Source organism: Urtica dioica, chromosome 11 (genome assembly GCF_054948205.1).
Source record: "Urtica dioica subsp. dioica isolate 48M chromosome 11, U.dioica_male_clone48M_v1_H2, whole genome shotgun sequence".
NCBI classification, from domain to species: domain Eukaryota; kingdom Viridiplantae; phylum Streptophyta; class Magnoliopsida; order Rosales; family Urticaceae; genus Urtica; species Urtica dioica.
Window position 1 is genome coordinate 3,045,271 of NC_142766.1, and position 12,878 is coordinate 3,058,148.

The following is a 12,878-nucleotide window of genomic DNA, read 5'->3' on the forward strand; positions in this document are numbered from 1 at the left end:
CTTCGGCGGGAAGAAACGAAAGCGCGATGCGAGTGAGCTGAATTGGACAAAGAAAAGTATTTTCTTCGAGTTGCCGTATTGGTCGAGTCTTACGCTGAAGCATAACCTCGATGTAATGCATATAGAAAAGAATGTATGCGACAATCTTCTGGGTACCTTGCTGAACATCGAGGGGAAGACGAAAGACACAGATAAGGCGCGGTTGACTTTGGCGGACTAGAACATAAGGCACGAGCTTCATTTGTACCAAGAAGGAGATAGATGGATGAAACCGCCTTCGTCATACACTCTGACACCTTCAGAACGGAAGCGGTTTACTGAGTTCTTGAGATCTGTCAGATTTCCCGATGGTTTTGCGGGGAATTTGAAGAAGAATGTTACCGCGGATGGGAGGTTGACGGGTTTGAAGTCTCACGATTGTCACGTGATTATGCAGCGCCTATTGGCTCCTGCTATTCGTCCTTTTCTGGATCGAACAATTCGAGATGCCATAATAGAGCTCTGCAACTTCTTCAGACTTATTTGCTCTAGAACGCTGGTAATTTCAGACATTGAGAAGGCGCAAGAGGATGTGAAGCTTATATTGTGTAAGTTGGAACGAATTTTCCCGCCTGATTTCTTCACAATCATGGTTCATTTGGTAATGCATCTACCGGAGGAGGCAATTAACGGAGGTCCAGTTCATATGCGGTGGGATGTATCCATTTGAGAGATACCTTGGAACGCTCAAGAACTTTGTGCGTAATCGAGCTAGACCAGAGGGTTCAATTGCCGAAGCCTATGTTGCAGATGAAGCATTGACATTCTGCTCAAGGTATCTAGAAGGCGTTGAGAATAGTTTCAACATGCCCCAACGAACAGACGTCGCGTCTAACTTTGAAGGTGTCGAACGAGAGTTATCGGTGTTTCAGTCATCAAGTTGTCGGCCTTACGGGAAGATGACCACGATACGCTTAGATGAGAATATACGATTCCTCGCTGAATGGTACATTTTACGAAATTGTCCCGAAATTGACGATTTCATGAGGTAAATGAGTGAAATAAATGAACTTGAATTATATTTATACGAAGTGATGTATTAAATGAACATGAATTTTATTTCAGTGAACACATAGATCTCATGGAATTAGAAGGTCGGCCAGATGTTGAAGAAGCGCATCGACTTGAGTTCCCAAAATGGTTTTGGGAAAAGGTATTTGACTAATAAACTCAAAGAATATGAGATAACTCGCTTCGACACAAACCGACTCGTTAATGGTTGTATGTAGGTATTTCGCATGAGCCAAGACGAATTATCCGTTACCTCCGAATTATATGCATTGGCATTGGGACCACATTTCGCACCACAGACGTATCCGTGTTGTGTAGTGAACGGAGTTAAATTTATCTCCCGTCAACATGATAGCATAAGAACGACTCAGAATAACGGGGTATGTGTACCAAGTGAAGGAGGTCACGACTTCTACGGTCAAGTAGAAAACGTCATTGTCTTGACGTATCAGAACAATTGTCGCGTCGTCTTATTTCAATGTCGTTGGTTCGGTGACCAAGATCCGAGGAAAAGGACACGCAACGATAATAACTTGACAAGCGTGTATGTGGCAAAAGAATGGTACAAAGACGAGCCATTTATTTTGGCAACTCAAGCGAAACAAGTTTTCTACTTGGAAGATAACTTGAATGGTCCTGATTGGCGAATCGTCGAAGAGTGTAATCATCGAAATGTGTGGGATCTTCCTGATATTGACCTCATTCTTGGTCAATCTTCGTCTTCAGTTCAGTTGTCAGTAGAACCGTTAGATTTAGATTCACTGTCAACGCGTCATCAGTCTGCGATACCAGAGCCCGTGAGCAACGACGCAGTGAACTTGTTGGAAAATATTGAAGAAGAAGAGTTTATCGATGATGAAGAAACTGATGACGAAGATTTGATGGAAGAAGATGATTTGTTAGACGACGATGATTGATAGTATATAACGTTTTTCATTTACTTACTAAATTAACTGATTTAAATCATTACGAATGCATAACTAAATAAATTTTGTTTTGAATTTCAGATGGCTGCGGCTACTGGAGCTGGAGGCAGCGGAGGCGGGGATGACTTCTTAGCCCGTCTCCCGAATTATTGTCAGTCGGCGCCCGTACGTGATGGCGTCGAAGAAGAAGACGAGGATATCAAACCGGCCGTGCGTGGGCCAACGGTCGGGCTTCGATCTGAGCGTGCACGGCGCCCCGGGGTGAAGGAAGTCGTTATTTATAACGAGGAGTTTCAGTCGTTCTTGCAGCCAGAGCGCGAGATGGATCCGGATCTCGCGACGTTCGCGAACACGCTCGGGTTGGTCGTCCGAGACAAGATCTCGCCTACGGTCCCAAGGTGGATGACTGCGAACGTGGGGCCGGCGAAGGAGGCCGAGATCCGAGCAGCGATTCGAGACAAGTACGACATTCGAGTCGATGGTGATGCAACCGGGAAGAAGAAGGCGATTGTCGATGCGGCAATCATTCGAGACGCGAAGACGAGTCTTCGCGATTGGAGGCATACGTTGCGGTCATGGTTCGACATCGACTGCAAGAGCAGCGTACAGGTGGCGCGGTCGCTGAAACCGAAGACCGTTAAGCTCAACACCGAATGGGAGACGCTGATACAACGATATACGAGCAATGAGTTTAAGGTAATATCGAATCATTTACGTTAATCGAATGTTTATTAAACGATTTGTTATTTACGTGTACGTTTACTTATATTACAGGCTATACAAGCGAAGAACAAGGCGAATCGCGCGAAAAAGAAGACGAAGACTCGACAGGGGACGATTGGGTTCTCGACCCACCGCATGAAGAACGTAAGTTTTATGTTTATATGATACATCAAATCGTTAAAATTATTTAACACTTGAAGTTTTGTTTACATGCAGAAGAGCACCGAGACAGGCGCTTTCGAGAGCTTGTTTGCGAACTACAAGCGCCAACATCAGTCCGACAAGTCCGAGTGGCTGACTCCTGAAGCCTCCACACATTATGTAAGTTTACATTTATTTTTCTTATTTTTCGATTAATAGATACTACCTAGTTAATTATATCAGGATCGCTTGGTCGATAGATTCAACACGTTGCGAGCGGAGGCTGAGCAACAAGGAGCGGACGTTGATATTTCCGTCCTAGAGCAGCAGGCGATCCGCGATATTATGGGTTCGCGGTCTGATCACTTGACCGGCGTCGGACGTTTGGTGCCACAGGGAGCACGGATGGCGGCTGAAGTCGCCGAAGTCTACGGTAGTTCGGAGGCTGGGACGTCGCATCCAGGATATATCTCCCAGGAGGTGTTCACGTCGACCATCGCCTCGTTCGCCGAGGCAATACAGAGTCAGGTGCCCGGCCTCAACCTGAGCTCGTTTATGCCTCAATTTCCGCAGAGTTCGCAGCACGTTCTGTCATCCCACAGCCAGCAGACTCCGACGGCCGGCGTCCACACTCCTACGCCCGATGTCCACACTCCGACGGGCGGCCAGCAGAGGACTCCCGACGCTAGCCAGCAGACGACGCCCGGTGGACCAAGTCAGTCTACTCCGACGCCGCAGCCTGCAGAACTTCATCGCCAGCAGAAGAGCGTTTCTCGTCGAGGAGGGGGAAAACGAGCGGCGGGACGACAAAGCAAACGTCGCGACTAGTAGTTTATTAATTGTTTTGTGTATTTATTATTTACATATTTCTCGATAACCGAAAACGTACGTAACCGGATTTTATATAGTTGTTGATTTGGATAATATAATTTAGTTTTTATTTAATTTTTTCATTTTAGAATTTCACAACAAAAAAACCATAAAAAATAAATAATTAACGACGGAAAAAAAATTATAATAATAATAATTAGCGACGATAAATTCGTCGCTAATTATTAGTCCACACAGAGTTTTAGCGACGACTTTGTCGTCGCTAATTCACGCGGGAATTTTTCCCGCGATAATTAGCGACGAAAAAGTCGTCGCTAATTATCTGTTTCAAAACGTAAAAAACTTCTCGTCACAACATTTAGCGACGACTTTGTCGTCGCTAATTCACGCGGGAATTATTCCCGAGCTAATTAGCGACGAAAAAGCCGTCGCTAATTATCTGTTTCAAAATGAAAAAAAACTTCTCGTCACAACATTTAGGGACAACTTTATCGTCGCTAATATCGTCGGTAAATATTTAGCGACGAATAAATCGTCGCTAAATATATTTAGGCACGGACAATTAGCGACGATTATTATCGTCGTTAAAATCGTCGCTAAATACATTTAGCGACGATTCCTGGGTTATTACCGACGAAAAAAAAATCGTCGGTAAATGTTGTAGTGATATATTGTTTCTTGTGTAGACTTTCTCAAAATAACATGCACAAAGTCGAATATATTAAGTCCTCTCTACAAAATGTAAGCGGCTATATGTTTGCAAGGTATATCGCACAAACCCCGTGTTACAACAAGCACACTTCTTTGTCTTCGAGTCTACAATGTATTTGTTCCATATACCTGCCTCTAACTTGGAAAGCAAAATCACCACCATAATCGGTTGTGTTGATTGTAGTTTTATTATTCTCAATGATTTTGAAAATACGTGGTTCAACAACACTTTTTAAGCGACTTATTAATTATTCTCTCTTAGCCTTGATCCTTCTCATCATGTAACACCTCACAATCTCGAGAAGGGTTATAAACTGCAGCATTAAACAACTCGCAACAAATTGTTGACAATATGTCAGAAGTAGTAAACTCGCTAAAATGTGATCAGACTCCACTATTTAGATCAAGGGCGGCAAGTCACTTCCGTGCATCATCACCCAGTTTTTTCATTTTTTTTCCAACTCTTCTTCAAACTTGTTCGTATAAAAGAGTTAATTACACACACATAAATTGTGGAAATGAAATCATTAGTATTAAAATTACCAAGGCTTAGTTGTACTCTTAGATATTGCCCATAATATGATCCTTAATGCCAATCCCTTATGATTTGCTTTGAAGTTATTGTACAAGTGTCGCACCCAGAATCGATGATGCACCCCATCTCCATAAAGTGTCCTAACAGCTTCAATAAGCCCTTTTTTCCGATCTGAGATCCACGTAACATTGGAACCCCTGCGAATCTCGAGATCATCAAGCGAAATCTCCAAAAACCATACCCATGTATCATAACTCAATCTGGGCAAACGGTCGGAAGAACACGGAAGGAAGAGCTTCCATCTGCTTGGTGTGCCTCACGGTACTTCCGAGTACCGTGTGGCTCGGATGCGGAAGAAGGCCTTCCGACACTGTCGGAAATGGCAGTCGGCGTGTCGAAAGGTGTGCCAGGCATATTGTGCCGTAGGAGAAACTAATGAAAGAAGCTGAAACTCTTCCTTGCGTTGTGTTCTTCAGAAATGTGAATAACATATGACAGTGGAGAGAGAGAGAGAGAGAGAGAGTTTGGTTATAGTGTGTGTTTACTTTCGTCATTTAGATATCTATCAGTTTTCTGTCCAATTTCAATCCAAACCCAAACTCATTTTTGTTGTCTAGTGACGTGGGTTATGAAAATTGAAAGTGACAATACAGCTAAGTTTAAGTTTGTAACTTTTCTTTTTTGTCGTCTTAATTGTTCAAAACATAAACAAAATAATAAATATCAATTTTATTTTCTTATTAATTTGTTTAATATTTAACTATTTTTAACCCACTATTTTTATATTCTTCTTATTTTTACAATTTTTAACCTTTTCATTTTACATATTAGTACATTTTTGAAAAAATTTAACAGTTTAGTCTATTTCATTTACCATTTAAATTTGATTTTTTTTTTTAATTACTTATTGGAAGTTAACGGAAATTCATATTTCCATTAAACTTAACGGAAATTTCATTTCCAATAAGCAATGGAAGACACCAATTTGCCTAATGGAAATATCATTTTCAATAAACAATGGAAGAGCTTATTGAAAATGGTATTTTCATTTCCTTCCAATAGCCACCTTGAATCATAACACTCAGGTTCAACTACAGCATATTGTAATAGGATGAATTGCATTATTAGCATCAACACTAATCACAGCAAGCAATTGGCCTTTATTCGCGTCCTTCCAAAAAAAAATCATCAAGCTCAATTAATGGTCGATACTTGTATATGTAATATAAAATGAACATTAACTCGCTTTATCAATATCAACGTAATTTTTTTTTATCTTCATATTTGACAAAAATTATAAAATTAAAACTCATAGTTACAAAAAAAAAATGACTAGAGATCAACCTCTGCCACGTCGCATTAGGGATTCGGTCTATCTATCAAAGAGCACCTTCAATTAATCAGAACAATAGTTTTGATTTAATATGATATCCAAGCAAAAGTAGTGGTCCTTGTGTATAGTATAAACATTTACAAGTTAAAAAGAGTTATCATTGGTCTTAAAAGATATAATAGATAATTCCACACCAAACAACTCAGCAAAACCATATCTTTGATGTACCAAATCCAATGACTAAAAGTATCCTATAATGAATAAATATCATAAACCATATGATAGTCTAAAAAAAGGGAGTATTTTGTGATTTTAATAAAAGATGTAAATTCCCTCTGATCTCGAGACCAAAAACCAAACACATACGAGCTTTATTTGTCTAAAATTTCATGTTCTAAAAAGGACATTTTAGAGAGCTTGGATTGGCTTTAATGTTTATTTGTGTAACCAAAATATATTATATGTAGGAACGTGGTATATATGTATTGCGGTCCCTCATTACGTGGTAGTGTCTGATTAAATTCCAAGCAATTTCAACGCCAAGCCAAAGCCAAAGAATCCGAAGAGTTTGTTGTCGGTTTGAAATATTCTCTCCTAACTCTTTTGGTGAGGTGATCGGTTGTATAAGGATGATAACTGGAAATGGGACACTAGGAAAGGGACTAGTAATCAATAAAATATAGATTTTTTTTTTTTAAGATAAGAATGTCAATTATAATTCCGGAATTGGTTGCTTATGATTGATATCTCTCAGGTGGAATTCACATGAGAAAGAGAGAGATGATATGGGTTAGAGATAAGTTATTTGTCCCACATTCTCCTTGTATACCTCTCAAGCTATCTTTTATTTTATTTTATTTTTTAAAGGGAAAATATCAAGAGTATCCCTCGTGTTTAATCGAAACACAAGATTTATCTCTTCAATTTTTAGAAACATTAGACATATCATTTCAATTTAATATAAATGACATATACCTCCCTTAAAAAAATATTATATTACAACTATCACCATTTTTGTTTATTTTTTACAAAAAAAAAAGTAATTTAAACTCTCCAAAATACCCTTAATAGAATAAATATTTATATACTATTTTATTAAAAAAAATCAAAATCTATCTTTATAAAAAAAAATCATTAAATTTTTTTATAGAATTTTTTTAATTTAATTTTTTTATATATAGAATAGAAAATAAAAAAAATTATTTCATTAAGAGTATTTTTGGGGAGCTCAAATTATTTTTTTTGTAAAAAATAAATGAAAAATGTGATATTTATAACATAACATTTTTAGGGGAGGTATATGTCATTTATATTAAACTTAATGCTTAATGGATATGTATGATATTTTTAGAAATTGTATTTTGATTAAACATGAGAGATATTTTTTATATTTTCCCTTTTTTAAATCAAGAGAGGTTAGAAGAGAGAGCGGTGTAACCCTGTGTTTGAGAGAGCGCCACATGCCACACCAACAAAATGGGACCCACCTGTGATCCCAAAATTTCATTTTATTAATATTTCTTAAGACTTTTGATTTGTGCATGATTTGGTGAAAGGAGGCTTTGAGCCACTAAAAGCTTTTTATTCAGCATGCAAAGAACCCATGACTTCAGGATTTGACTTACAACTTCTTATTTTATTTAGTCTATAAAACAGTACTTATAATCACTTTTTTTTTTAAATAGTACTTATAATCACTTAAATGTACCAAAAAGAGAGGAAAATATTCAGAGTGAGAGAGAGAGAGAGAGAGAGAGTTTGCTTTGCCATGAACTGATTATGAACGGGACACGTGCTGGAATTGTCTCAAACACTCCAAGACTCTAAAAATATAACGAAAACTAACAAAAGAATAAGATAAAAACAACCACAGTTTTTAGAGAAGTGTGTACATGATCAATGTCTGCTGCTAAGGAATAGTGTTCTATTGATTTATTTATAAACGCAGTGGAATTTATTTGGGGTGAGAATGGAGAGAGAGAGAGAGAGAGATAAGAGTAAAAGGAAGTTATGAAGGCACTGTACACGTTCAACTGCCATGTTCAGGGGTTCCTTGGAGTAGCATTAAAGACTCTCTCTCTCTCTCTCTCTCTCTCTCTCTCTCTCTCTCTCTCCTCAACATCACCAACACCACCCAAATATATTTCCACTAAAGTAAAAAAGAGTGATTTTATAAGCTAGAAAAAGTTGTGGTTTCATTGCTTGAATGATTCTCGTATTCTTTATTTTGTTTGTTTGAGGAACTTCTTCTGATTCTCAGACAAATCAAAACTTGATGATGATGACGATCCTCACACTCATTTTCATTATTTTCTCACTAAGCACTGTTGCCCACGTTTCCTCTCTCTCCGCAAACAATGTATATCCACCGCCCAATGACCCAAAAGAAGTGCCATTGTTGCAGAACCTCAGGCTGTTGCTTGGGCTCAGGAGCTTCAGACCAGTCTCATCAAACGGCCATCATCACTACGAGTCACCATCACCGTCACCGTCACCGTCACCGTCGCTTCCTCCGATGTCTCACCTCCACGTGGAAAGAAAGCCTCGGCCTGAGAGACACTTCTTTCACCCGCTCCCAAAGCCTCGCAGAGAGGACGAGAAAGGCAGAAGAGCCAAAAGAGTGCTTCTGATAGCGCTTCTCGTCCCCATTGGAGGCCTCATTGTGATGACCGGCGTTGCGTTTCTGATCCTGGCTCGGAAGAAGAAGAAACCACGGTGGTTCAGCAAGCGACTCAGCTCTCGGAAATCGGCCTGTAGAGTGAGCTTGAATCCCGGCCTTGATCTTTTCTATCTCGACTCGCTAGGGAGTGATCTGGAGAAACAACAAGCCCCGACTTGTTTCAAGCAAACATCTGAGACTGTGGTCGAGACTCCACAGAACGCTGACGAGTCTGCCGAGATCACTTCGGTCAACGACGAGTTGACCTCCTCGTCAGGACACGAACTTATTCCCGTCGAAGACTCCCGTGTCTCCGACGATGACGACGACGACGATCAATCTTTTCATTCGCTCGTGGAATCCAACTCTTCGAACGCAGTTCGTCTCTCCAACGCTTCCCTCGGCAGTTTCAGCGACGCGATGGAGAATTTCAACTCGGCCGAGCTAAACCCTAACAGCCGGAGCGATTTTGCGACTCCGATTCGAGAACCTCCAATTCATGAGAATGATGTCAAATCAGAGACCGAAAGTCTCTCATCTCCTCTTCCTCATCCTCCTCCACCACCTCCGCCTCCGCCTCCGCCGCAAATGAACTTTCTTCTTCCTTTTCGTCTCTCTGCTTCCTGTTACTCTTCCACTAGAAACGACGCCATAGCCTCATCATCTTCCTCTACGCTTCCGAGTCCATCGCCTCCGAAGGAACAAACCAAGGCATTACAGCTCAACGAGCACTTGGCTTCTTCGCCTCCGATTAAGAATTCTCCGGGAACGATTCCTCCGCCGCCGTGCCCGCCTCCTCTCTTCAAGACACCGCCGCCGTCTCAGCTCCACAAAATTTCGCCGATGGGAAAAGACGGGACCCCGTTGCCGAAGCTAAAGCCGCTCCATTGGGACAAACTCCGTGCCGCGCCCAACCAGTCAATGGTTTGGGACAAACTCAGATCGAGCTCGTTCGAGTACGCTACGCGAATCTATGTGAATCGCTGCACTTTGTTTGTTTGTTATATAAGAATATTTATTCTGAATTTTATGTGGATTGTTTACGGAATAGGTTGGATGAGGAAATGATCGGGTCGCTTTTCGGATACAATCTGCAACAGAACTCGACAAAGAACGACGAATACAAGAGCAAAACCCCTTCTCCAAGCAAGCACGTTTTGGAGCCAAAGAGGCTACAGAACATAACCATCCTCTTAAAAGCTCTCAACGTTTCATCCGAACAAGTATGTGAGGCAATGCTACAAGGTATATACGATATTCCATTGAAAAACATTCATGCACATCATTGGTTGGGACTAGTGGGTAGCGATTTTGATAGTGAAAAGTGAAAGCAGGGAAAGGACTGTCGCTGCAGCAACTAGAGGCTCTCGTAAAGATGGCGCCAACGGAAGAAGAAGAGGGGAAGCTGTGCGGCTACAGAGGCGACGTCAACGAGCTCGGCTCTGCCGAGAAGTTTTTGCGAGCAATGCTCGCCGTGCCTTTTGCCTTCCCACGCTTACAAGCAATGCTCTTCGCTGAATCTTTCGACGACGAAGTCCTCCATCTCAAAAGCTCCTTCTCTATGCTAGAGGTTGGAACTCATGTCCGTAGTAGGCTTCTTACAAATCCTAGCCAATGAACCTCTTGTTGCTAATTACTGAAATCGCTAAAACGCATATTCAAAAGAAATCGAGGCATATCCTCTTTTCTACCCGATAAATAAAATAAATTCAAATGAAGTAGTCCCTCGCTGTGAAACGACAGACCTCTAATAAGTGTTCGTGAGCCGCCTGCCTCTGAAGGCGAACTCTCTCTTTAGATTCCCGAGAATGTGCAATTTCCTAGAAAATATGAACAAAAGCCAATAGAGCAGCTACATAACGCAATGGACACTCAGATTCTAATGTTATAAATGATTTGATTAATGATTAGGAAGCGTGCAAGGAGGTGCGGTCAAGCAGGCTGTTCCTGAAGCTTCTGGAAGCGGTGCTGAAGACGGGGAACCGGATGAACGTGGGGACAATCCGGGGTGGGGCGAGGGCGTTCAAGCTGGACGCCCTCCTGAAGCTGGCGGACGTGAAAGGCACGGACGGGAAGACGAGTCTCCTCCACTTTGTGGTGCAGGAGATCGCCCGCTCCGAGGGCATCGTGGACGATAGGGAGGACTACTTCCGCCGCATGGGGCTCGACCTCACCACCGAGCTCTACAACGTCAAGAGGACTGCCGCCATCGACCTCGACGCCCTCGTCACCTCCGTCTCCAACCTCTCCGACGGCCTGGCCCACCTGCGCCGCCTCGTTCTCACCGACAGCAGATTCTCGGCCTCCATGGCCTCCTTCCTCGCCCGCGCCGACAACAGCCTTAAAGAGATCAAACGAGACGAGGACGCGGTTATGTCCAGGGTGAGAGAGATCACCGAGTACTTCCATGGCAACGTTGGGAAACAGGAGCCTAATCCGCTCAGGATATTCGTCATCGTGAGGGACTTTCTCGGCATCTTGGACCACGTCTGTAAAGACCTTCGGACTTCCTCCAAGACGCCGACGAGTCCCAACCCTCTCGCTCCCTTCACCTAGTTTGTCCTCCCACTTGCATTTTGGTCAGGTTGCTCAGGTTGTGGCGATTTCTCGACCTCATTATAACGGCTGTAATAATTGATCAGATGGTATTCAAGTTGAGGCTGTCATCTCCAAGTTGCATTGCATCTTCTTCGTATGTTATTTTGGCAAGGAAAAATTGTACAAAATAACCATTTAAAACTTATTGATTAGAAAAATAGTTTCAATAGTCAAATTTACATTTTCAAAAAAATTTAAGTCAACATTAAAAAAAATTACGATTGTTATAAATAATTTATTGCTTTCAAAAAATTAATCTTTAACATTAAAAAAAAAAAAAAAAAAATTGAAATTAGATTCCAAATTTTGGCTATAACTTTAGATTGGCTATATAATATAACTGCGTCACCCTTTTGGCAATAGCATTAGGGTCGGCTGCTCAAAAGCGAGTAAATAAAATCGGTATTTTCTAAGGAGAAAGCTAGGACAACGATTAGACTTGAAGTCTATAAGGTTGGGGGTTTAGAAAGAAACTCGAATAAACTTACTTCTAATGACGCTAGTGGCACTCACATATCTCCCGGGTCGCTAATGGATCTAAATAATTGTCAAACTCTCATCTCCCAGTTTCAAATCATATCAGAACAATTACAAGCAATACACACATGTAAATGACCACACAAATATCCAGGTTCTCCTAAATCTCGAATAATTTATGAATATTCAAGCTTAAGTACAATTGCTTATAACTTCCCAGTTTCTAAACAATTCTAAAAATCAATTTAATGGTGATTAAAGTAGTAAACAAAGCTTAACCCAACCATCCAAACAAGGGATAAACAAAGAATAATGCAATAATGTGAAACTAACCAACAGAAATCAATCGAAGCCCCAATAAATGCTTAGCCAAAATAACAAAAACAATCAACGACAATTCTTTGACAACAATAAATGAAAACATAAAGTTGTTCAAGCAAGAAGTAAATGGGTTCAACAAGGACATAAAAGCAGTAAATGAGTTCAACAGAGATAAATAAAGGAAGGGAGACGAGAAAACTATGAGGGGATGAGAAATGATGGCTCTATGGTTCTTCTTATTCACTTTTTCTCTCAAAAAGCATTACAAAATCTAAACCCACTTCTAAAAATGACCAAGGGTATCTCTCCTCCCTTAACCCCAAGTATGATATAAGGATTTAGACATTTGGTTTAGGTCATTCTCCACCGTTAGATGTTGATCCAATGGTCAAAACAACATAAAAAAAAAACAACAAAAAAAAACAAGAGAGTTTAAGTTTTGGGACGGGCCAGCTCAGCACCGCACCATTAACGAGTGAAACGAGCTATGAGCCATGCCCCAACGCGAGACGGCGGGGCCCCTGCCCGTTTGCCCAACGGTGCTTTATTTGGCTCGGCCTCTTTTAAATAGCC

The 12,878-nt window shown here is 41.1% G+C and overlaps 1 protein-coding gene across 1 annotated transcript; it reads left to right on the forward strand.

Moving 5' to 3' along the window:
- Positions 1–8,355: 8,355 nt before the first annotated feature.
- Positions 8,356–11,668, forward strand: LOC149380691 (formin-like protein 11). The gene is made up of 4 exons (XM_089629754.1): positions 8,356–9,865; positions 9,961–10,154; positions 10,244–10,479; positions 10,821–11,668. The coding sequence occupies exons 1-4, from the start codon at positions 8,526–8,528 to the stop codon at positions 11,463–11,465; spliced, it is 2,415 nt and encodes an 804-aa protein (XP_089485880.1). The 5' UTR covers positions 8,356–8,525; the 3' UTR covers positions 11,466–11,668.
- The last annotated feature ends 1,210 nt before the right edge of the window (positions 11,669–12,878 follow it).

Coding starts and splice junctions, on each gene's coding strand:
- LOC149380691 (XM_089629754.1), top strand. CDS start 8,526: ATGATGATGACGATCCTCACACTCATTTTCATTATTTTCTCACTAAGC. Junction 10,155..10,243: donor ATGTGAGGCAATGCTACAAG/GTATATACGATA, acceptor AAGTGAAAGCAG/GGAAAGGACTGTCGCTGCAG. Junction 10,480..10,820: donor GCTCCTTCTCTATGCTAGAG/GTTGGAACTCAT, acceptor ATTAATGATTAG/GAAGCGTGCAAGGAGGTGCG.